This window comes from Oncorhynchus keta, chromosome 37 (assembly GCF_023373465.1).
Source record: "Oncorhynchus keta strain PuntledgeMale-10-30-2019 chromosome 37, Oket_V2, whole genome shotgun sequence".
In the NCBI taxonomy this organism is placed as follows: Eukaryota; Metazoa; Chordata; class Actinopteri; order Salmoniformes; family Salmonidae; genus Oncorhynchus; species Oncorhynchus keta.
The window spans coordinates 22,446,776-22,471,898 of NC_068457.1; the positions used below are offsets into that span (position 1 = coordinate 22,446,776).

Genomic DNA, 25,123 nt, shown 5'->3' on the forward strand with positions numbered 1-25,123 from the left:
AGACTCCCAGTTAGACAGCAAATGTTCCTTTTGTTCCATAAAGATATTTTTTTTATATCCAAATACCTCCGTTAGTTTGGTGCGTTATGCCCAGGAATCAACCGGAAATAGCGTTCACGACAATGCAGACAAAAATTCAAAATTATATCCATAATGTCGACAGAAACATGGCAATGTTTTTTATAATCAATCCTCAAGGTGTTTTTCAAATATCTATTCAATAATATATCAACCGGGACAGTTGGCTTTTCACTAGGACCGGGAGGAACAATTGCTGCCTCTCTTTTGCGCAAGACTCACTCTGAGAGCCCCCACCTATCCACTTACGCAATGTGGTCGTTCATGCTCATTCTTCAAAATAAAGGTCTGACACTACGTCTGAAGGCTGTAGACACCTTAGGGTAGCCATAAAAAAAGGAATCTGGTTGATATCCCTTTCAATGGTCAATAGGGATGCATAGGAACACAGAGCTTTCAAAATAAGAGTCCCTTCCTGATTGGATTTTTCTCAGGCTTTCGCCTGCAATATCAGTTCTGTTATACTCAGACCATATTTTTACAGTTTTGGAAACTTTAGTGTTTTCTATCCTAAGCTGTCAATTATATGCATATTATAGCATCTGGTCCTGAGAAATAGGCCATTTACTTTGGGAATGTTATTTTTCCAAAAATAAAAATAGTGCCCCCTAGCTTCAAGAGGTTAACTTCTTGGTGACAGGGGGCAGTATTTTAACGTCCGGATGAACTGCATGCCCAAATTTAACTGCCTGCTACTCATCCCCAGAAGATAATCCAGTAATATTGTTAGTAGATTTTGATAGAAAACACTGAAGTTTCTAAAACGGTTTGAATCATGTCTGTGAGTATAACAGAAGTTATGTAGCAGGCGAAACCCAGAGGAAAAACCATTCATATGTTTTTTTTTTTGAGGTCACTCTTCAATGGGTTTTCATTGGGAATCCAGATTTGTAAGGGACCTTCTTGCAGTTCCTACCGCTTCCACTGAAAAAGTAGCCCTGTTCAAAACGAGGGTCACTTCAAGTGTAATGTTTGTTAGAGGCGTGTGACCAGAAAGGTAGCATCAGTTTGTTTTCTTCCTGTATTGAACACAGATCATCCAGTCCTCAAATTGTATTGATTATTTACTTTTTTTTTTAAAAATACCTAAAGTTGTATTACAAAAGTAGTTTGAAAAGTAGTTTGAAAGGCTTTGCAACGTTTCCAGGTAACCTTTGAGATATTTTGGAGTCACGTTGCGCAAGTTGGAACCGGTGTTTTTCTGAATCAAATGCGCAAAATAAATGGACATTTTGGATATATATTGACGGAATGAATCGAACAAAAAGGACCATTTGTGATGTTTATGGGACATATTGGAGTGCCAACAGAAGAAGCTCGTCAAAGGTAAGGCATGTTTTATATTTTTATTTCTGCGTTGTGTCGCACCTGCAGGGTTGAAATATGTTCTCTCTCTTTGTTTACGGAGGTGCTACTCTCAGATAATAGCATAGTTTACTTTCGCCGAAAATACTTTTTGAAATCTGACATGTTGGCTGGATTCACAACACGTGTAGCTTTAATTTGGTATCTTACATGTGTGATTTCACGAAAGTGTGATTTTTATAATAATTGGATTTGAATTTGGCGCTCTGTATTTTCTCTGGCTTTTGGTCAGGTGGGACGCTAACATCCCACATATCCCAGAGAGGTTAAGGGAGTTTGTGAGCACATTTGTTCAGTTTGAATAGGCTCCAGCCGAAACCAAAGCATGCAGAAGCTTTCAGAGTGTGTGTCCGTCAGTAGTATTTTCTCACCTTCCAGTAGTCGGACTGTAAGCTGTAGTACCTCTGGTATGCTGATAATGCTGTGAAAGAAGAGGGATATTAAATACCAGACATAAAAGGTTAACACCAACTAACTTTGCTATAAGACCAGCTTTGTTTTCAGCAATTCCAAGTTGGAGTCAACTGCATCTAACTTACATTTTTAACCCAGGTGGGGGGACTAGGTAAAAATAACAAATAAAAGGGAGGAAATAGAGTGTGACAGACACCATGTTACCATACTGTTTTTATGCACAATTCAATTTTATAAATATGGATAGATAACTTGTTCTTTCGACACGGTGGCATCTTTTTGTTTCTCTAAAAGGAATTATGCAAGAAATGCTGGTGGAAATGCCTTTATGCACAAATACTGATTTTAATAACATTCATATGGAAGTAAACTTGGGAGTCATGCGATGATATGGTGCTTGGTCCTCCAACTATGACTTGAGAAACCATGCAGTTTATTAGGCTACAGATGAAGTAACCCACTGGGCACACACCGGTTGACTCAATGTTATTTCCACATCATTTCAATGAAACGACATTGAACCAATGTGGAATAGACATCTGTGCCTAGTGGGAACTCCAGATGAACTTCACATTGTGCTGAAAGTGCATGGTGATCTTCTGATACAATACATTTCAAGGGGTTTTGATCGATGCTTGACTGCCGTTTGACAAATATTCTCACAGTAATCTCATTGGGTAGACTAGCCTACCTGCACTCTGTTGGCTGGAGCCCATGTGCCAAGACCAGAGTAGACACGGGTGTTGCACGCTATACAGAAACCTCTGGACTTTTTCCAATACTAAAACATGAAAAATGGTTCGGGACTATCATTTTTGTTACCGTTGGTACTTCTGTCAAATGTGTCTCACGGTTCAACAGTCTATCAGTGCAGCCAATGTCCACCTTATTAAGTGTGAAAGCACCCTGCCTGCTCCACTTGACTTTAGGCTGCACTGGGAGTCTGGAGGGCATCATGTTAGCTCCCCGCTGATGCTGCACAGAAGTTAACACACTTGAATAATGCCACACAGCATGTAGAAATGTTGACTTAATGTTAGCAAAACAATGTCCATACAGGGGGGAGAGGGAGCGAGCGAGGGGGGAGAGCGCAAGAGGGGCGTCAACTCACCTTTAGCGTACTCCTCCAGGAGGAGGTTGAAGTGGCCTAGCTGGCAGAATAACTCTGGCTCCACTTTTCCTTCAGCCTTCAAGATGAGAGAATCGTAGGAACGAACGGCCTGGGGACAAATACAGCAAGATGAAACTCAGCATGAACACAGACAGCAGTGTCTCTTACCAGGAAATCTCACATGGGATGAGTCACAAACGGCCCTCTATTTCCTACATAGCGCATTAATTTTGACCGGAGCCACTTATGCCCTGGTCAAAAGTAGTACACTATATATATATATCTTTTCAATCAGTTATCAATGTCCATATAAATGGGAGTGATGGTATGGAATTTCCATTCATTGTGTGTGTTGGACCATGTTTTGATTTGGACTTCTTCCACTGGAAAATAAAAAACACAGCGAAATGCACATCACTCACAGGGATGGCTCTGCCTGAGGCCTAATCACACATTAAACACACCCACTCCTGGAGGACAACGGCTGAACTCTAGAAACCCATAAAAAGTGTTACCTTGCACTCTGAGTAACAGCTTTGAGGACATAGCTTCTGAAACAGAGCACAATCACTAAATATACACAAACAGCAACTAAGAAATGCACCAGAACATTCCTTCAGATAGTCAGTCACACACACACACACACACACACACACACCTGCAGAACACACACACACTTACAGTTGAAGTCGGAAGTTCACATACACTTAGGTTGGAGTCATTAAAACTCCTTTTCAACCACTCCACAAATGTCTTGTTAACAAACTATAGCTTTGGAAAATCAGTTATGACATCTACTTTGTGCATGACACAAGTAATGTTTCCAACAATTGTTTACAGACCAATTGTTTCACTTAAACTCACTGTATCACAATTCCAGTGGGTCAGAAGTTTACATACACTAAGTTGACTGTGCCTTTAAACAGCTTGGAAAATTCCAGAAAATGTCATGGCTTTAGAAGCTTCTCATAGGCTAATTGACATAATTTGAGTCAATTGGAAGTGTACCTGTGGATGTATTTCAAGGCTTACCTTCAAACTGAGTGCCTCTTTGCTTGACATCATTGGAAAATCAAAAGAAATCAGCCAAGAACTCAGAAAAATAATTGTAGACCTCCACAAGTCCGGTTAATCCTTGGGAGCAATTTCCAAACGCCTGAAGGTACCACATTCATCTGTACAAACAATAGTATGCGAGTATAAACACCATGGGACCATGCAGCAGTAATCCCGCTCAGGAAGGACACGCATCGTCTCCCAGAGATGAACGTGCTTTGGTGCGAAAAGTGAAAATCAATCCCAGAACAACAGCAAAGGACCTTGTGAAGATGCTGGAGGAAACAAGTACAACAGTATCTATATCCACAATAAAACAAGTCCTATATCGACATAACCTGAAAGGCCGCTCTGCAAAGCCAATGCTCCAAAACCGACATAAAAAAGCCAGACTACGGTTTGCAACTGCGCATGGGGACAAAGATGGTACTTCTTGGAGAAATGTCCTCTGGTCTGATGAAACAAAAATAGAACTGTTTGACCATAAATTACCATCATTATGTTTGGAGGGAAAAGGGGGAGGCTTGCAAGCCGAAATACACCATTCCAACCTTGAAGCATGGGGTGGCGGCATGTTGTGGGGGTGCTTTGCTGCACTTCAAAATAGATGGCATCATGATGTTGGAAAATTGTGTGGCTATATTGAAGCAACATCTCAAGACATCAGTCAGGAAGTTAAAGCTTGGTCGCAAATGGTTCTTCCAAAATGGACAATGACCTAAAGCATACTTCTAAAGTTGTGGCAAAATGTCTTAAGGACAACAAAGTCAATGTATTGGAGGGCCATCACAAAGCCCTGACCTCAATCTTATACAACATTTGTGGGCAGAACTGAAAAAGCATGTGCGAGCAAGGAGGCCAACAAACCTGACTGAGTTACACCAGCCCTGTCAGGAGGAATGGGCCAAAATTCACTCAACTTATTGTGGGAAGCGTGTGGAATGCTACCCGAAATGAAGTGAAACAATTGAAGTGAAACAATTGAAAGGCAATGCTACCAATTACTAATTGAGTATGTAAACTTCTGACCCACTGGGAATGTGATGAAAGAAATAAAAGCTTAAATAATTTTTTTTTTTTAAATCAGTCATTCTGACATATCACATTCTTAAAATAAAGTGGTGATGCTAACTGACCTAAGACAGGGAATTTTTACTAGGATTAAATGTCATGAATTGTGAAAAACTGAGTTTACATACATACACCTTAGCCACATACATTTAAACTTCCGACTTCAACTGTAAGTGCATATTAGCCAAACACTCACAAGTGGAATGACTCTCGCCTAAGAGATCCGCTTAGCTTTTTTCATGTTTAATTCACTGTTGCCAATTCTGATGTCACTAACAGTTAGGCCCTATATCTGGGTGGCTCTTAGATCAGTCACTCACCAAGCGAGAGAGAGAAAAAAAAAAGTATGTTTGAACAAGACCGATTCAAAACTGTTTGCAAATCGAACACTTAAGAACGTTGATAATGACCAGCCAATGATTAACTCGATGACAGCATTAGGTATGTGTCTCTGAAACGTGTGTGTCTGGAGAGGGTGAGGTGGATAGAACGTCCACTTATCACGCAACTGGACTACCAAGTTCAGGGGAGTTTGTGCTATGACAGTGAACCAATAACACTAGTGAGTGAAGAGATTCACATATGCCCTTGGCCTACTCAATATTCATCAACGTTGAGGGATAGTGGGCAATACTGAGGTGTTAGATCACTCAGAAGGCATGGAATGGGCTGGAGAAGAACAGAACCTAACGTAGGAATCCTCTCTGCGTACAGCAACTAACTCCATTACAAAAAAGGAGTTCCCTCTGTGGGACCAATCATTTGGTTACATCCTGTGTGTTATGCAGACCAGACGAGAGACGTGCGTAAATGTCTGTTGTACCGCATATGGCAAAACAAAAAGGGGTACGTTCCAGAACCTAAAATTGACCCCGCCAAATGCAGGTAGATTTTCGCATTGGCAGGTAAGATGTCTATTTCACCAGCCATATTGGCAAGTGGTCAGGGCTCTACAGTACAAGCATTTCATTCACATTTGCGAATAAAAAAACGTTCAAAGTCAAGCATGAGTACATTTATAGATACAATAAATGCTGCAGTTGCTGTGGTCAGTGTCGTTTTGTGCCATAGCTGGTAGCTAATCACACAAAGCACAACGAATCACACATAGTGAAAAGGTATTTACCCCTTTCTGAAGGGCTCTACTTTTGCATCAAAATAAATTATACTGAATATGGTCAGATCAAAACCTAATAGATTAACTCCACACATACTTCATATTATGCAACACCCAATGCCTGTGTGAAAAATGAATTGCCCCATTAAACACAATAACTGGTTGTGCCACCTTTAGCTGCAATGACTCCAACCAAACACTTCCTGTAGTTATTGATCAGTCTCATATCGCCGTGAAGAAATTTCAGCCCACTCTTCCATGTACAACTGCGTTAACTCTGACTTGAGGGTTTTCAAGCATCAACGGCTCGTTTTGATTTCACATGACTGGGAATACAGACATGCATCTGCAGGTCACAGATAACTTAAAGAAATAGATGGGCATGGATCAGAAAACCAGTCAGTATCTGGTGTGACCACCATTTGCCTCATGCATCGTGACATCTCCTCTGCATAGAGTTGATCAGGCTGTTGATTGTGGCCTGTTGTCCCACTCTTCAATAGCTGTGCAAAGTTGCAGAATATTGGTAGGAACTGGAACACAATGTCGTACAGGTCGATCCAGAGCATCTCCAACACACTCAATAGATGACATTGTCTGGTGAGTATGCAGGCCATGGAAGCACTGGGACATTTTCCGATTCAAGGAATTGTGGACAGATCCTTGCAACATGGGGACATGCATCATCATGCTGAAACAAGCTGATGGTGACGGATGAATGGCATGACAAAGGCCTCAGGATCTCATTATGGTATCTGTGCATTCAAAAAGCCCATCGATAAAACACAATTGTGCTTGTCGTCAGTAGCTTATGCCTGCCCATACCATCACCAACATTGGGCACTCAGTTCACAACATTGACATCAGCAAACCGCTCGCCCACACGACGCCATACACGCCATCTGCCCGGTACAGTTGAAACCTGGATTAATCTGAGAATATCACACTTCTCCAGTGTGCCAGTAGCCATCATAGGTGAGCATTTGCCCGCTGAAGTCTGTTACGACTCCAAACTGCAGTCAGATCAAGACCCTGGTGAGGACGATGAACACACAGATGAGCATCCCTGAGACGGTTTCTGACAGTTTGTGCAAACCCAGTTTCATTAGCCATCTGGTTGGCTGGTCTCAGATGATCCCACAGGTCAATAGGAGCCGGATGAAGAGGTCCAGGGCTGGCGTGGTTACACGTGGTCTGCAGTTGTGAGGCCGGTTGGACATACTGCCAACTTCTCTAAAACAACGTTGGAGGCAGCTTATGTTAGAGAGATGAACATTAAAATTATCTGGCAACAGCTCTGGTGCACATTCCTGCAGTCAGCATGCCACTTGCAGATATCTGTGGCATTGTGTTGACAAAACATCACATTTTAGAATGGACTTTTATGGTCCCCAGCACAGGTTGCACCTGATCATGCAGTTTAAATCAGCTTCTTGATATGCCACACCTGTCAGGTGGATAGATTATATTGACAAAGGAGAAATGCTCACTAACAGTGACGGAAATAAATTTGTCCACAAAATGAAAGAAATAAGCTATTTGTGTGTATTTGAGTTCACCTTACATGTTGCGTTTATATTTTTGTTCAGTGTGTGCATATGTAGCCTGAACAATTAAAAATAGCCTCAGACCTTTATTCTTCTCCACCAAACTTTACAATTGGCACTAATGCAGTCGGGCAATAAGCATTCTCCTGGCATCCGCCAAACCCAGATTCGTCAACCGGACTGCCAGATGGTGAAGCGTGATTCATCACTCCAGAGAACGCGTCTTCACTGCTGCAGTTTCCAATGGTGGCGAGTTTCACACCACTCCAGCCGGTGCTTGGCATTGTGCACGGTGAGCTTAGGCTTGTGTACGGCTGCTCAGCCACAGAAACCCATTTCCTCAAGCTCCCAACAGACATTTATTGTGTTGACGTTGCTTCCAGAGGCAGTTTGGAACTCTTATAAATCAATACACAAGTATATATTTTTTAAAGCTGCATATTTAGTTAATATTGCCTGTTATCCTGGCTCGTTGCGAACTCTGTGAAGATATTTCTTTCTAACAAAGACAGCAAATTTCACCAAACGGGGGATGATTTAACAAAAGCGCATTTGTGAAAAAAGCACAATCGTTGCACGACTGTACCTAACCATAAACATCAAAGCCTTTCTTAAAATCAACACACAAAAGTATATATTTTTAAACCTGCATATTTTGCTAAAAGATATCCAGGTTAGCAGGAAATATTAACCAGGTGAAATTGTGTCAAGTCTCTTGCGTTCATTGCACGCAGAGTCAGTGTATATGCAACAATGTGGGACGCCTAATTTGCCCGAATTTTACACAATATTGACATAACATTGAAGGTTGTGCAATTTAACAGCAATATTTAGACTTATGGATGCCACCCGAATGGTTCTGTATCACTGAAAGAATAAACGTCTTGTTTTCGAGATGATAGTTTCCGGATTCGACCATATCAATGACATACGGTTCGTATTTCTGTGTTTTAATATGTTATAATTAAGTCTATGATTTGATAGAGCAATCTGACTGAGCGGTGGAAGGCACCAGCAGGCTCGTAAGCATTCATTCAAACAGCACTTTCGTGCGTTTTGCCAGTATCTTGTCGCTGTGCTTCAAGTATTGCGCTGTTTAGGACTTCAAGCCTACCAACTCCCGAGATTAGGCTGGTGTAACCGATGTGAAATGGCTAGCTAGTTAGCGGGGTGCGCTCTAATAGCGTTTCTAACGTCACTCGCTCTGAGACTTGGGAGTGGTTGTTCCCCTTGCTCTGCAAGGGCTGCGGCGTTTGTGGAGCGATGGGTAACGATGCTTCGAGGGTGGCTGTTGTCGATGTGTTCCTAGTTCGAGCCCAAGTAGGGGCGAGGAGAGGGGCAGAAGCTATACTGTTACACTGGCAATGCTAAAGTGCCTATAAGAATATCCAATAGTCAAAGGTATATGAAATACAAATGGTATAGAGAGAAATTGTCCTATAATAACTACAACCTAAAACTTCTTACCTGGGAATATTGAAGACTCATGTTAAAAGGAACCACCAGCTTTCATATGTTCTCATGTTCTAAGCAAAGAACTTAAACGTTAGCTTTTTTACATGTCACATATTGCACTTTTACTTTCAACACTTTGTTTTTGCATTATTTAAACCAAATTGAACATGTTTCATTATTTATTTGAGGCTAAATTTATTTGATTGATGTATTATATTAAGTTAAAATAAGTGTTCATTCAATATTGTTGTAAATGTCATTAAAATATATTTTAAATAAATATATATTTTTTAATTGAGTTATATAGTTTAAATATATATTTTTTTAAAAATAAATCAGCCGAGTAATCGGTATTGTTTTTTTTTGATCCTCCAATAATCTGCGTTGAAAAATCATAAATTGGTCGACCTCTAATATATATATATATATATATCTGCTGCTAGTGGCTGATGGACCAAAAAAGTAAGTTTCGGGCCCTGGTACTTTCTCTTTGAACAGCTGAATAGTCTCAGCGTGACTGAGTGCTTGGGGATGTTTGTTTGGGGATGTTTATCTGTCGAACGCCTTCTTACGTCACCATTCAGATTGACTGGAGGTTTGTATGGTGGAAAGGGGGAGGGGCCAGGAGAAGTGACAGACAGCACAGCTGAGAGAGGCCAAGCACAGAATTTAACAATCATCACAGATGACGAAATCAATCTAATTAAATTTAGCTGCGGCTCAGGCTTTATGAGAATGCGTGCACACACCACACAGTAGGCTTAACAAGCATTCAAGTTCATATGACAACAAACTAGATGAAAGTGTGCTGTTTACTCCAGTAAAGCAATGATGCCTAATGTGGCACTGATACACAATGCTGCAGGAACAAACATTGGTGCTTGGTAATGAGCTCCCACAATGCATCTGTTATTTCCTAACAAGCAAAAACACAAATACAATGATATGAGACAAAGCAAACAAGCTGTAAATGTGATTTTATACCAATAAACAAACCGCAATTGATTCCATAACATGTAGCGCTCAAAGTGTAGCGCTCAAACATAACATGTAGCGCTCAAAAAATACAATAAATTGATTGTATACCCATTTGTAAGTGTGTGTGGATGGGGATGTTCATTCATTGACCTAAATCAGTTTATTCCCAAAAAAGGGTCATGAGGGTGGCATGAAACATTGATTTTGTGTACTTGTTTGAGGGACAGTAAAAACCTCAGAAGTACCCGCTATTATGCTTCTTCATTGTAATGTCATCCTCATGCATTGAAGTTAATATGCAACACTCATTCAATGGTACACTTGTGCACATCCCAAACATGTGGTCCCATGTTTCATGAGGTGAAATAAAAATACACAGGAATGTTCCATTCGCACGAAAAGCTTATTTCTCCCAAATGTTGCACATAAATTTGTTTACATTCCTGTTACTGAGAATCTCCTTTGCCAAGAAAATCCATCCACCTGACATGTGTGGCATATCAAGAAGCTGATTAAATAAACAGCATGATTATTACACAGGTGCACCTTGTGCGGGCGACAATAAAAACCTACTAAAATGTGCAGTTTTGTCACACAACAATGCCACAGATGTGTGCTGACTGCAGGAAAATCCACCAGAGCTGTTGCCAGATCGTTGAATGTTAATTTCTCTACCATAAACTGCTTCCAACATCATTTTAGAGAATTTGGCCGTACATCCAAACGGCCTCACAATCGCAGACCACGTGTAAGCAGGCCATCCCAGGACCTCCACATCCGGCCTCTTCACCTGAGGGATCCTCTGGGACCAGTCACACAGACAACTGATGAAATTGAGGAGCATTTCTGTCTGTAATAAAATCCTTTTGTGGGGAAAAAAACCCCCCATTCTGATTGCCTGGGTCTGGCTCCCAAGTGGTTGGGCTTATGCCCTCCCAAGCCCACCCTTGGCTGCACCCCTGTCATGTGAACTACATAGATTAGGGACTAATTAGCTGCACCATAGAGGGCACTGGTTGCATCACTGCATAGTATGGCAACTGCTCCACCTCCGACCGCAAGTGTGGCAACTGCTCAGCCTCCGACCGTAACACACTAGAGGGGGTAGTGCGTACGGCCAAGTACATTACTGGGGCCAAGCTTTCTGCCATCCAGGACCTCTATACCAGGCAGTGTCAGGGAAGAAACAATTGGCAAAGACTCCAGCCACCCTAGTCGTAGACTGTTCTCTCTGCTGCCGCCCGACAAGAGGTACCAGAGCGCCAAGTCTAGGTCCAAAAGGCTTCTTAATAACAGCTTCTACCACCAAGCCATAAGACTCCTGAATAGCCAATCAAATAAATGGCTACCCAGACTATTTGCATTGTCCACCCCTCTTTTACACAGCTGCTACTCTATTTATTATCTATGCATAGTCACTTTACCTCTACCTACATGAACATATTACCTTGTCTAACCTGTGCCCCAGCACATTGACTCTATACCGGTAGCTCCTGTATATAGCCTCGCTACTGTTATTTTACTGCTGCTCTTAAATTATTCTTAACTTATCACTTATTTTTCTTAAAACTGCATTGTTGGTGAAGGGCTTATAAGTAAGCATTTCACTGTGAGACCCGTTGTAGTTCTACTCATTCTATTTCTATGTAGTTGTCACTTAATCCAGTGGCGGCGATACAGTGACCCAGTTCTGTCAGTGGAGTTGAACTCTGCGTTATCTGGGCGTAGATAGCTGTGCAACAGAGCGACTGTGTACCGTTCCAGACAGGGCAGACACTCAAAACTAATAAAGCTATAAAATAAAATAATTAGTGGTAGAACACCTCACAGCAAAAAAATAAACAAACAAATCAGGAAACAAACAAATCAGGAGACAAGTGATATAAAAATGGAACTCAAACTAATTGAGGAAAAAGGTCACGGTTTACAAAAATAAAGTGACACCGTCTAACAAATGTTGAGTCAGTAGCTTCACATAAGGCTACTGGTTTTATCATCATAATGTCCAAACTTATCCCTGGTGGTCAATGTGCAATATAAACCGCTGATGGAGGTGGGCTACATCAAAACACACATTTTAGAGAGTAGCAAGACAATTGCAAAACCAGGTGCAATGTAGCAGAAACGCATACGGGTCATTCATTTAGCGCATTTTTAAAAAAATTAATTATTTTACCTTTATTTAACCAGGCAAGTCAGTTAAGAACAAATTCTTATTTTCAATGACGGCCTGGGAACAGTGGGTTAACTGCCTGTTCAGGGGCAGAACGACAGATTTTTGTCAGCTCGGGGGTTTGAACTCGCAACCTTCTGGTTACTAGTCCAACGCTCTAACCACTAGGCTACCCTGCCACCCCATGAAAAATATGTTCCATTAATGTCAAGATTTAAATTGACCACATCCCTAGGAGTGTGTCATGTGATGGCTGGGGTGAATACCAGGGTGTAGGGTAGCTAGTAATGTTACATGGGGCAGTTTGGCCAAGGGCTGCATTCCCCAAAGTGCAAGGGGCTGGTTTCAGTATGTGACATCCCGCTAGCATCTGCCCACCCATTTCTCAGAGTAGGGATATAAGGAGTACCTTTAACCTATACAATATTAATATAAGCAACCTTTCAAGTGAGACCTAAAAAAACGATATGACATTTTAAAATGAACTGTATCTCGGTTATGAAGAGAGAACGGGGTCATTCTTTCATTGGACCCCTGCATCACTTGAGATAATAAATGTGGACAGAATGCATGGGTATAAAGTCCCAGCTAAATGCCGAGACAGTGCAGTCTTTCCCCCGTATTCCTTTTTATTAAAATAAATACATGTATTTATTGGGATGTTAAACGTTCTCAGTGTAAAATTAAGACAACTAAACCCAAGATATAAAGTATGTAAAAATATATATTTATTATTTTTTAAATAAGATCACCTTCGATAACTAACGTTCACCAAAATACAAACTACAGTCAGGAGAATCAAATTCTAAAAATGTCATGGCATGAGGTCCCCATTGATTTTGTTACGTTTGAGTCACTCAAATAGCGCAAGAACACAGGATAAGCCATGGCAAAATGTGTAGAATTGAAGTAAATTAGCTTTAAAACGGCATTTCTCTCAGCCACATAGTAAAACATGTAGAATTGCAGGAAATTAACTTTAAAATATCAACATTGTCTCTGCGGGCAGCTCCATTAGCCACAGACCCATTAGCCACAGCTCCCACTACAAAGCCAACTTTGCCACTGCTGCTGAAAAAAATACCAGGGGAAATAATGCAGCGAGAAGAGAATGGCTGAATTGGTGAGGGTTTGAACTGGCTGGCATTGTGGTGTGGCCAGTTTGCCATCATCTCTCCAGTGATTTGAATTTGCAATAGAATATGCTTTTCTGTTTACGTTGCCAGCAAGCCTACTTTCTAAGCACCCTGGGAAGCCAATCACTTCTTTTTGGTGGCAACATAGTATGGGGATAGAAGCTTCCTCCAATTGTAAACACCAACTGTGAAAATAAAAAGTTCAATACAAAGAGCAAAAATGTATACATGTGTGTGCAACTTTGTCCTTTGTTCACTGTCCAATGTGCTAGCTACAGGTTGATGCTGGGATGCAAAACCTAGCTACGAAGGGACCCATCCACAGAGGGTCAATGAAAACTGTCAACAAACCAACATAAGCCACACGGCTAAAGGGGTCAATCAAAACCTGCCAACGAATTGCATGTAATTTCGTTCGATATAGATTTTAATTGAGCTCACCACATAGCTAGATTTCGGTGTCACTACTCCCTGTCCCGCCATCTTGGACCGGCCCAAGCAGCCATGACTGGCTAGCTATCCAAACAGCTAACGCGTTTAGCTAACATTAGTTAGCAGCCGTTGGAACATAGCGAAAGCCCGTCTCGAGCTCTTCACAATCAACACCAACTCCGGGGCACGAGAACGGCTCAAATTCATGCATACACTTTGCACGAGCCAGATACACAGTGCAGCAAGCAAACATACTTTCCTGGCACCATGGGACGTCTACTCCATAATAGAACGTTAAATCGCCATTAAAACAACGTAGCCTTCCTAAACGTTAGCTAGTCCTCTGACCAAGTTCGGTCACTTTATCATACTCGGTAGATGTGGCTAGCTGGCTACAAAACGTTACCTAACGCTTACACCACAGTAATGATGTTTTCTGTAAAAAGCCACATTCTATATGTCCCTGACCATTGAATCTCTAGCTAGCTAACATTCAGAATGAGCTGGCCAACTCCAGAGTCCAACAACGCACGTTCCACAAGCTAGTTAACGTTATCAAACTAGCAGGGGACTAGCTTGACATTTGCTAGCAGGCTAAATTAAAAGGTTAGCATGTGGTGATTCGTATTATCAATATAAATTACTAGCCCGCAAGTAGGTACTTGAGATGTTCTATTGCACAGCCAGCTAGCTTATTCAGCTACCAGACTTGTTAGCCATTTCTACTGCACCCAATACAAACCAGCTTGGGAGATACATTTGATATGACAAGCCTTTGTGACTAATAAATAGCGAAGTTGACGAGTTAGATAAATGCAAGGCCACCCTAATAACGAAAATAGCCAGTTGGGTTACTAAAATGTGTTTATGCAATGGAAAAGCCGTTCATTTTCACTATTGGATTAGCTAGCGAGGGAAAGAAGTCGGGTAGGAACGCTGCGTAGCCGCAGGGTCGCTCTGCGCACATCGTGTGATGGGTGTATGGATAACCAGAGTCCGTGCTCTCACCTGAGAGTGGACTGGCTATGTTAGTTAGTTTAACATAGTTACACGTATTACTATGTGGGCAAGAATGTAGAAGGTGCAAGTGTTGTGGTTCAAGGACCGGCTGGTCCTGTGTGTTTGCAACTTAGCGAGCTACCTTCAACAGTAAGGCCTTCGTTCTGGCGCCATCTTCATGAAGCCTCTGAAATCCAAACAGTGAGCTGCAAGCAAGAAGACAACACAGGCGGTTCAGTATCACTTGCACTGCCGTGCAAATGGATTTAACGTATAAAAACGGCAAACGCGTGTACAGAATATTAAGAATACACCAGAGGTGTGTGCAGGGCTTTGACTCCGACCTGTCAATTCCGACCAAGCTGTCCCTCTCTTGGGCTGTCAGCGTCGGAAAGTCCTCCTCGGTTTCACTGGCTTTTCCCGCCGCCATTTTCTTTTCCTCATCACCACCAGAAGCCGAGCCGAGACTCCGAGCAGCAGCGCAGGCAGCAACAGCGAGCGAGACTCCGCACGATTGCATGGAATCGCGACGAGAGGGCGAACGAAATACTCCACCAAATCAAAGAAGAAAAACTAAAAATGTATTAAGATAGAATAAACTTTTCTCCACGATCAAAACGCAATTCAAAATGGTAAATCCTTTCAGGAAAACAAGTACCCCTCCAAAAAGTATTCGCGTCACATTTTTAGGCACCGTTTATGCAACTAATCAAATGTAATGCATGAAGTTGAATTCTTGCAGTTTGAAAAGAGTATTATTTGACCATAAAATTCCCCACAGCCACCAGCTTAAAGTTGTTATAATTGTGTCACACAAGCAAGCGAACCCACGCGCCGCCGTAGTCACGCCTCTCCTACCTCTTCAGCCAATAGATATGTCTGAATATCAGCATATGACATTAAGTTTTTTTTAACCCATCTTCATTTATCTTTTTACAAACCACAGAAATCAATTATACATGTTCATTATTTTCTCAAAATCAATAATGTATATATTGTATAGGTATTCAAATTGATTGATTTGTTTTGCAAAGCGCATAAATAACAATGTTAAATAGCTACATGCAAACTGTCATATTACTAAATACATTTAAGAGTGACAACTGAGAAATTTGTGCAAATACTTGATACCAGTATTATTTGCTGTTGATGGGTAAGCATGTCTAAATAAAACGTTGCAATGATGTGTGGAGGTAAGAATTCTGATAAGGACTGTAACTACTTTATTCTTCTCACCCTGCAATATTCATTCACGTCATAATAATCATCATCCTTGCCCTAGGCCCCACATTCCTATACATTTTTGTGGTTGATACCAATTTGATCTGTTTGCATTTTTTTTATGTACTAGCTAGTTCTACTGTATTTGTGTACAGTATATCTACTGTGTTATGAATTACATTCTCACTTTTGTACATGTCTTGAAAAATAAATGAATAGCAATCATTCTTGTTGGTGTTTTTTTCCCCCAGCTGTGGACATTTTCAAAATACCCAGACTCATTTGTTAGACAAGTCATATCCATCCAATATAAAATCCTCAAATCTAATTATTCAAATAGCTTTTTTGATGTATCATAAAACCATTTGAACATATTACTTTATAAAATATTACTATTTATTTTGATATCAATTGATTATATATAAGTTACAGTATTTGATGTAGATTTGAATTTGAATCAATTTAAATGTTCAAGGGATAAAGTGATAGCTATTTTGTGTAGAAATTGAATCAAATGTGAGGGAAATTGAATCTTATTTCGTATGAAACATTATTATGCTTCCAAATGAAATTGTCAACATTCTGCAACATTTCAAAGAAAGAGCAAAGTGTTAAAATACTGATGTGGCAAAGCATCATTCTGTAGGCGGGGCCAGCAGAGGTTTATAAAGCTCAGGGGCGGGGCTTGCATACAGCAGTCAACATCATGATGTAATTTTCTCCAAAATGGCGGATCGCAAAAACGGTTAGTTTTTGGATTAAATAATCTCGAATTATAACAACGAATCAGGTATACTATATATAGATAGTTCCAATATCAATAAATCTAAACGCTCAAATATTGCTATTCCTTCAGCTGCGGCTTTTGACAGGGGGACTTTACTGACTAGATGGCTAGCTTTGTTGCTAATTTCTAAACAATGGCATGCAATCGCCCATCGACCCAAATACCAGCCATTGGCATTGTGAACCTATTTGTTTTTGTCACCCATGGCCTCTATCCCGACTACTGTAACGTTATCGCAGATATACACTTTATAGTTATGACGTGAACGCGATTACCAACTAAACAAGTATTCCAGTCATGTTTTAAATCAATATTCAATGAATTCATGTGTTTTTGTGAATTCTATCAATACTACTATGAAGTTACAGCAAAGATTTAGATGCATGCATTGGAACTGTTTCTTGACTGTGAGGTAATTGGACTGAATTTGGACCTGAAACAAGCCTAACCTAGGTTGCCTAGATGATAGAAAAACCTGCCCTAGGTTGCCTAGATGATAGAAAAACCTTCCCTAGGTTGCCTAGATGATAGAAAAACCTGCCCTAGGTTGCCTAGATGATAGAAAAACCTGCCCTAGGTTGCCTAGATGATAGAAAAACCTGTCCTAGGTTGCCTAGATGAGAGAAAAACCTGCCCTAGGTTGCCTAGATGATAGAAAAACCTGTCCTAGGTTGCCTAGATGATAGAAAAACCTGTCCTAGGTTGCCTAGATGATAGAAAAACCTGCCCTAGGTTGCCTAGATGATAGAAAAACCTGCCCTAGGTTGCCTAGATGATAGAAAAACCTGTCCTAGGTTGCCTAGATGATAGAACAACCTGTCCTAGGTTGCCTAGGTGATATAAAGTGAAAGCAAAACAGTTTAAATTCTTTGTATGTCTTTCCTTCATCCCAGATCACATCTTAACAGAAAAGGATGAGCTGGAGAGCGAGGATGACACCTATGAGGTGGTGGACCTGACAGAGTACGCCCGGAGGCACCAATGGTGGAGCATGGTGTTTGGGAATAACTCTGGTCCCCTCACAGAGAAATACTCTGTGACCACGCAGATTGTGATGGGAGGGGTCACTGGCTGGTATGCAACCCAAATTGGGGCTGATTTTAATTAGGGACAATTTCAAGTTTTCATAACAATCGGTAATCGGCATTTTTGGACACCGATCATGGCCGATTGCGTTGCACTCCACGAGGCGACTGCGTGGCAGGCTGACTACCTGTTATGCGAGTGCAGCAAGGAGCCAAGGTAAGGTGCTAGCTAGCATTAAACATATCTTATAAAAAACTATCAATCTTAACATAATAACTAGTTAACTACACATGGTTGATGATATTACTAGTTTATCTAGCTTGTCCTGCGTTGAATATAATCGATGCGGTGCCTGTTAATTTATAATTGAATCATAGCCTACTTCGCCAAACGGGTGATTAACAAGCGCATTCGCGAAAAAAGCACTGTCGTTACATCAATGTGTACCGAACCATAAACATCAGCGCCTTTCTTCAGGGTCATGGTATATGCAGCAGCTTGGGCTGCCTGGCTCGTTGCGAACTGTGAAGACTATTTCTTCTTAACAAAGACAGCCAACTTCGCCAAACGGGATGATTTAACGAAAGCGCATTTGCGAAAAAAGCATAATCGTTGCATGAATGTACCTAACCATAAACATCAATGCCTTTCATAAAAACAATACACACGTATATATTTTTAAACCTGCATATTTAGTTAAAATAAATTCATGTTAGCAGGCAATATTAAACGAGGGAAATTGTGTCACTTCTCTTGCGTTCATTGCAATCAGAGTCTGGGTATATGCAACCGTTTTGGCCGCCTGGCTCGTTGCGAACTAATATGCCAGAATTTTACGTAATTATGACATAACATTGAAGGTTGTGCAATGTAACAGGAATATTTAGATGTATGGATGCCACCCGTTAGATAAAATACGTAACGGTTCCGTATTTCACTGAAAGAATAACCTTTTATTTTTCTAAATGATAGTTTTCAGATTTGACCATATTAATGTCCTAAGGCTCATATTTCTGTGTGTTATTATGTTATCATTAAGTCTATGATTTGATATTTGATAGAGCAGTCTGACTGAGCGGTGCTAGGCAGCAGCAGGCTCATAAGCATTCATTCAAACAGCACTTTCGTGCGTTTGCTTGCAGCTCTTCGCAATGCTTCAAGCATTGCGCTGTTTATGACTTCAAGCCATTCAACTCCCGAGATTAGGCTGGTGTAACCGAAGTGAAATGGCTAGCTAGTTAGTGGGGTGCACGCTAATAGCGTTTCAAACGTCACTTGTTCTGAGACTTGGAGTAGTTGTTCCCCTTGCAGAGGGGAATTTGGATTTTGTGGCGCTATGGGTAATGAGGGTTGCTGTTGTCAATGTGTTCCTGGTTCGATCCCAGGTAGGGACGTGGAGAGGGACGGAAACTATACTGTTACACTGGCAATACTAAAGTGCCTATAAGAACATCCAATAGTCAAAGGTATATGAAATACAAATGGTATAGAGGGAAATAGTCCTATAATTCCTTTAATAACATCAAGCTAAAACATTTTACCTGGGAATATTGAAGACTCATGTTAAAAGGAATCACCAGCTTTCATATGTTCTCATGTTCAGAGCAAGGAACTTAAACGTTAGCTTTTTTACATGGCACATATTGCACTTTTACTTTCTTCTCCAACACTTTGTTTTTGCATTATTTAAATAAAATTGAACATGTTTCATTATTTATTTGAGGCTAAATTGATTTTATTGATGTATTATATTAGGTTAAAATAAGTGTTAATTCAGTATTGTTGTAATTGTCATTATTACAAATAAATACTCCTTTTTTATTTTTTTTTAATCGGCCGATTAATCGGTATTGTCTTTTTTGGTCCTCCATAATCGGTCGACCTCTAGTCCCTAGTGTTCCAGTCCGAGTCCTTTATTCTCGAGGCGAGTCACAAGTCCCTTGGTAGTGCTAAAAGCTGTGGTCCAACCATTTAAAAATCAAAATTCTCTTCAACTGTTGGCACATTTTAAGGATATCTCTAACATTGGCTGTTGTAGCTAGTAGGCCCCCAATTTTAAATGATGCATCACAGAGATTTTCTGACAAGAAAGCCACTTCTGGTCCAGTCCAAGTTGAGCCATGAAAATGGTGACTTGAGTCAAGTCTGAGTCCTGGACTCGAGTACTACAGCACTGGTATCAGTCAGCTGCCCTATGGGACTCCCAATCACTGTCAGTTGTGATAAAGCCTGGAATCGAACCAGGATCTATAGTGATGCCTATAACACTGAGATGCAGTGCCTTAGTTTACATCAACTAAGGCGCCACTCGGGAACACCAATGACATCACATGTTACAACGTAAACGGAGTGCCACTTCACATGCAACCCAACAATCCTCACTCATTTTCCTTTCTGCACCTTCTCCTGCAGATAGCGAATCACAGTGGCTACGTGTAGGTGGACTGGAAGAAAGTGGAGAAGGATATGAACAAAGCAAAGAAACACCTGAAGAAGAGAACCAAGCAAGCAGCCCCTGAAATTAACTCCTTCTTCGAGGAGGTAAAGGTATTAATAACACTGCCTGACTAATCATAACTTTATGGTAGGCTATTGTGCCTATAGTATTGTGTGATTCTAAAAGGTGAACATGTCTGAGATGTGTGCGTGCTCATTGGTCCTTTATTTAACTTAATTTATTCTGTGAGACCAACACTGGTACCTGGGTGTGGGAGCTGCTTTTTGATTCAATTGGATTGCCAGTCCGCTTGAATCTCAGTGCCTTGCATTGTATGTACTTATGAGGGAAAAAAGGTATACTTAATTATCATATTTGGGGGGAAATAGCTAAGTTCATAAATACCTGAGTCATCCGCAGCCATTTGATGGACTAATAATGCAGCAACAGCGCCCTCTAGCGAACTCACACTGTAAAAGCACATTCCTGGATTTATCACAAGCAGAAACTAAAGTATACCCTGCGTATAAGATTCTTATTTTTCCATCTATTATCACTTATAACCCTTCAGTTATTGGAGGTGACCTCTCACAGCCTGCTTGTTTGCTCTCCTCCTTCCCCTCTCTGCAGGCCACAGAGTTTGCAAAGAAGAACATTGTCCTGTCCAGCGGGTTTGTGGGTGGATTCCTCTTGGGCTTGGCCTCCTAGTGACGTCGGGGCCAATTCACGACTGAGGAAGCCGTTACATAGGAAGAAGGAAGCTGTCATTACTGTGAACTGAATCTCCACACGGGATGTTGTCATTAACTGTGAATCGTTGTCTTTCTCCCAGCACGGAATTAGTCATGAAACGGGTTTGGGAGGAGGCTGAACATGTGAAGCTGCCACTTTATGCCTCCCTGGCTGCTCTCTTCCATTACTGCCAAACTGATCAGAGTCTAGCTTGTCCACCCTCTTTTTATTCTATTTATCTGGTGGTTTCTGATCCAGGATCAGTTGTTTGGGCCTGTTGAATATGGAATTTTTATACTTCATATTCATAATCAGCACTACCCCCAACATCAATGTATGTGAAAATGTCACGTTTCTATGTTTTGAATCAGCTATATTATATATATATTTGTTCACCGTCATATGGTGTGCATCATGTGATTTGAATCCATTACTGAGCAATGCCTACTCATATCTGGTTGAAATCACGATGCACACCGGATGATGCCATTACAAAAACGAATTTTGACTTCAAAACATAGAAAAATGACATTTTCACATACGTTGATGTTAGGGTATTTCTGGAGATGATGAATACAATGTTGAAAATGTTAGAAATGTCCCTTTAAGTGCACAACGCGACACCTCTTGATACACTATGATATACTACTAATATACTGTACCACACACTGGACATAGACAGGGGCCGAGTAATCCTATCTGGTGCACTCTATTACCTGGAAGAACAGGTCTAGGATCGGGAATGTGTCCCAAATGCTCATAGTGCACTACATTTGACCAAGTTGTTCCATATTGTGTCTTAACTATTTAAATATTACGTGTCAGGAGTATGATTTTCCATTCTTTTCTGTACTTCACCAAGTGCACATTAACTTCTTACTGCCGTTAACCTCCATATGTTCTGACCTCCTGAATGCTATTTTGAAATATTGATAACCAACCAACCATAACTATGGATTTGTCTTATGTTTCTGTTTTGTCAAATAAAGTTGCCTGATTTTTGTTGGTTAGCATTGTTAACAGTTGTGTGTGTGGCCACTGGACTGCATGGCAGACATGCATACAATCAGGGCTTGGTGTGTACACTGAGTGGATTAACAGTCTATCTTGACACGTTTAACTTCTCAACAATATATTTATTTTGATTATTAAAGCCAGCATGACTTTCAGATTTCAGTAGCTCTATGGCTGCCTTTACACAGGAAAACCAGCTCCGATCTTTTGCCAAATTATTGGTATTTTGGCCAATCAGGTCAGATTTTTGCCAGTAATTTCGGCAAAAGATCAGACTTGGGCTGCCTGTGTGAGTGTAGTCTATGAGTTCCGGTAATGCAAATGTCCAGATGTTATGATGTGAATAGAAATGGATGCTTCCTTGTGTCAGCATGGAGGATGGGGGTTGTAATAACTACCATGCATGTCACAGCAACAATGAATGAGCATTGTCACAATACTAAGATATTTCACCACTATGTATGTGTATCCATCTACACTGTGAAATCTGCTTTTGAAAGGTACTGCATGTAGAAAGAGACAAAGGAAGATACTCACCAAATCAATCTGAAATAAGTACCAATTGTCCATTTTTTTGTTTACCTCTGTCACAGAGTACAATATCAATGAATAAATTAAATATTTTTTGGTTTATATTAAATGCACATTGAATTGGGGTTTAGTCCTTATAGGCTTTCTGTAGCTTGTGGTTTAGTCCTGATAGGCTTTCTGTAGCTTGGGGTTTAGTCCTGATAAGCTTTCTGTAGCTTGGGATTTAGTCCTGATAGGCTTTCTGTAGCTTGGGGTTTAGTCCTGATAGGCTTTCTGTAGCTTGGGGTTTAGTCCTGATAGGCTTTCTGTAGCTTGGGATTTAGTCCTGATAGGCTTTCTGTAGCTTGGGATTTAGTTCTGGGATATATGAAGTACTCTTTGTCAATTGACTTGACAAAAAACCTTTCAAATAAAATTGTATTGATTTATTGTAATTTCATAATGTCCTGTCAGAGGCATATTGATTTGTGTAAATAATGACTTCAATGTCTATTGAGCTGAATGAAGCTGAAAACAGAGGCAGCCATGATGTCACCTCACCAGAGTGCCTCTCTCTATACTGTGTGTTACTGTAGCTGCCAGCACCACACTACCACTGGTCCCTCCCTGTTGCTATGGAAACTGCTCTTTTTCTCTTTCTCTCTTCCGCTTGCTCTCTTGTGGTGTGGTGTGTCCTTCCCTCTTTTCCACTCTCTTTCTCGCTGCCTTTCTCTCGTTCTCTCTCTGTTTATCTCGCTTTCTCTTTCCAGTCCTGCCCTTTTCTTTGTTTTTACCTTTATCTATCTGTGAGTGTGCCCATGTGTAATGGTATAGGGGTAGAGGGGGATATTAGATTGGGGGGAATGAGATGAGGCCCACTCTCCACCATCCGATGACCACATCACCAACCAATCGGATCATCAATAGCCCCCATTAGATCCCACCAATAGTAGGGTAAAGCCAGAGTATGGGCGCCATGGAAACTGCAAGGGATGTTTTATAATAGTAGCTCGCCCTAGTGGCACCAGATACCGGTACACCTCAGTCAGGCTGTTCAAAGCAATTGTGTTATTAATCCATTGATCGTAATATAAGGGCTGCATCTTCATACTTAAACCTCTCCTCATATCTCCTTTATCTGCACTGATCTGGGAAAAAAATAGGAAAGGCGAATTCGATATGGTGCATGCATATACTAGGTACTGGCTTTCACCAGTTACTTCATATTAGTAGAGGAAAGACAGGAGACAGGAAACAAATTATAGTATTGAGATACAACCTAATCCATGCCTTCAGGCAGCTGGCTCCAAAGGGTCCAAGCCATACAATAGTTAACTCTGTCACAATCAGTTTGTTGAGAGCTGTCATTAATATGGTTACGCAATACCCTCTCTGTGGTACTAGTCAGTGGACAAAGTCAGAGATGAAATGTCAATGCATGTTAGAATAGCAATGTTCATTATTCATAGTACAATAATTCATAGTAATTAGTACAGTGAGAAGCTGCCTTTTTATACGAAGCATGGGTTATTACACAACTGATAGATAGAGACCATTTTAGGCCTATCACACAAATTATTCATGAGAGAAAATTGAAAATAGATCAAATGGGACCATTTCTCCCTGAGTTGGAGTGAAACTGTCATCATACTGCTAGCCTGGGTAGACTGAAATATATTTTTGTTTCTGAAGGAAGATTCTGTGTAAAAGTACATTCATTTCTTATGTATTTTGGGTATAATACAGAGCCTATGACTAGTGAGTCTTGGATATTATCACATTATTCCTGCATTGCATCTCGAATTTGGAGTTCTTTATCATATAATTAGGAATTACAATACTAGAATGGGTATGAACCTTCTTATGATGGCAGTGAGGTCAGCCATTTTGGTCAGAGAGTTTGCCAGTGCTGTTGTAAGATATTGTGTAAAATAATGAATTTAAAGAAAACTGTATTTATAATTATATTACTATATTATAGGTTGACAATAATTATATGACACAATTTCAGATATATCATATGCGATACTTTTATTTCCCTCCATAAATAAAATCAGGATAGACATTAATTCCAATTAGACTGGTTTGGATTTCTCCCTGGATGCCATTTCACCCCATTCTGGAACTTTTAGGGTTTATGACATAACCCCTCTGGTCATTTAATAAGATCTCTTTTTTTCCTGTATGACCACCTCAAGGGGGCAGTGTCAACCAATCCAGAGTGACTCACTCACCTGTGACGTTGTGGCCGAATAATACAAATGCATTGGCGCAAGTGTGTCAACAATGTGGCCCAGGGATCAGTCAAAAGCAAAGCAGTGCATTCACTGCCATTAAGCCAATGAATTACCAGGTATTTACTGAAAAGGTACGTGGTAGAATGGTAGTTCTATTGCGATAACCTATGACTTAGGCTACATGGTTGTTTCTTTGGGATTCAATAGTACAAGAACCGCTAGGCACC

At 40.7% G+C, this 25,123-nt stretch overlaps 1 protein-coding gene and 1 pseudogene across 1 annotated transcript in view; one reads left to right on the top strand and one right to left on the bottom strand.

Annotated features, from left to right (window-relative positions):
• Positions 1–15,769, bottom strand: part of LOC118375733 (lysine-specific demethylase 6A-like) — a 57,177-nt gene extending 41,408 nt beyond the window's left edge. The window contains exons 1-4 of the mRNA XM_052499740.1: positions 15,277–15,769; positions 15,075–15,138; positions 2,969–3,077; positions 1,815–1,864 (exon numbers count right to left, since the gene is read on the bottom strand). Coding sequence (XP_052355700.1) covers positions 1,815–1,864; positions 2,969–3,077; positions 15,075–15,138; positions 15,277–15,452 — 399 coding nt within the window. The 5' untranslated portion in view covers positions 15,453–15,769. The remainder of the gene's footprint in view (positions 1–1,814; positions 1,865–2,968; positions 3,078–15,074; positions 15,139–15,276) is intronic.
• A 1,054-nt stretch (positions 15,770–16,823) lies between these two features.
• Positions 16,824–22,145, top strand: LOC118375734 (FUN14 domain-containing protein 1-like; annotated as a pseudogene).
• Positions 22,146–25,123: the final 2,978 nt, after the last annotated feature.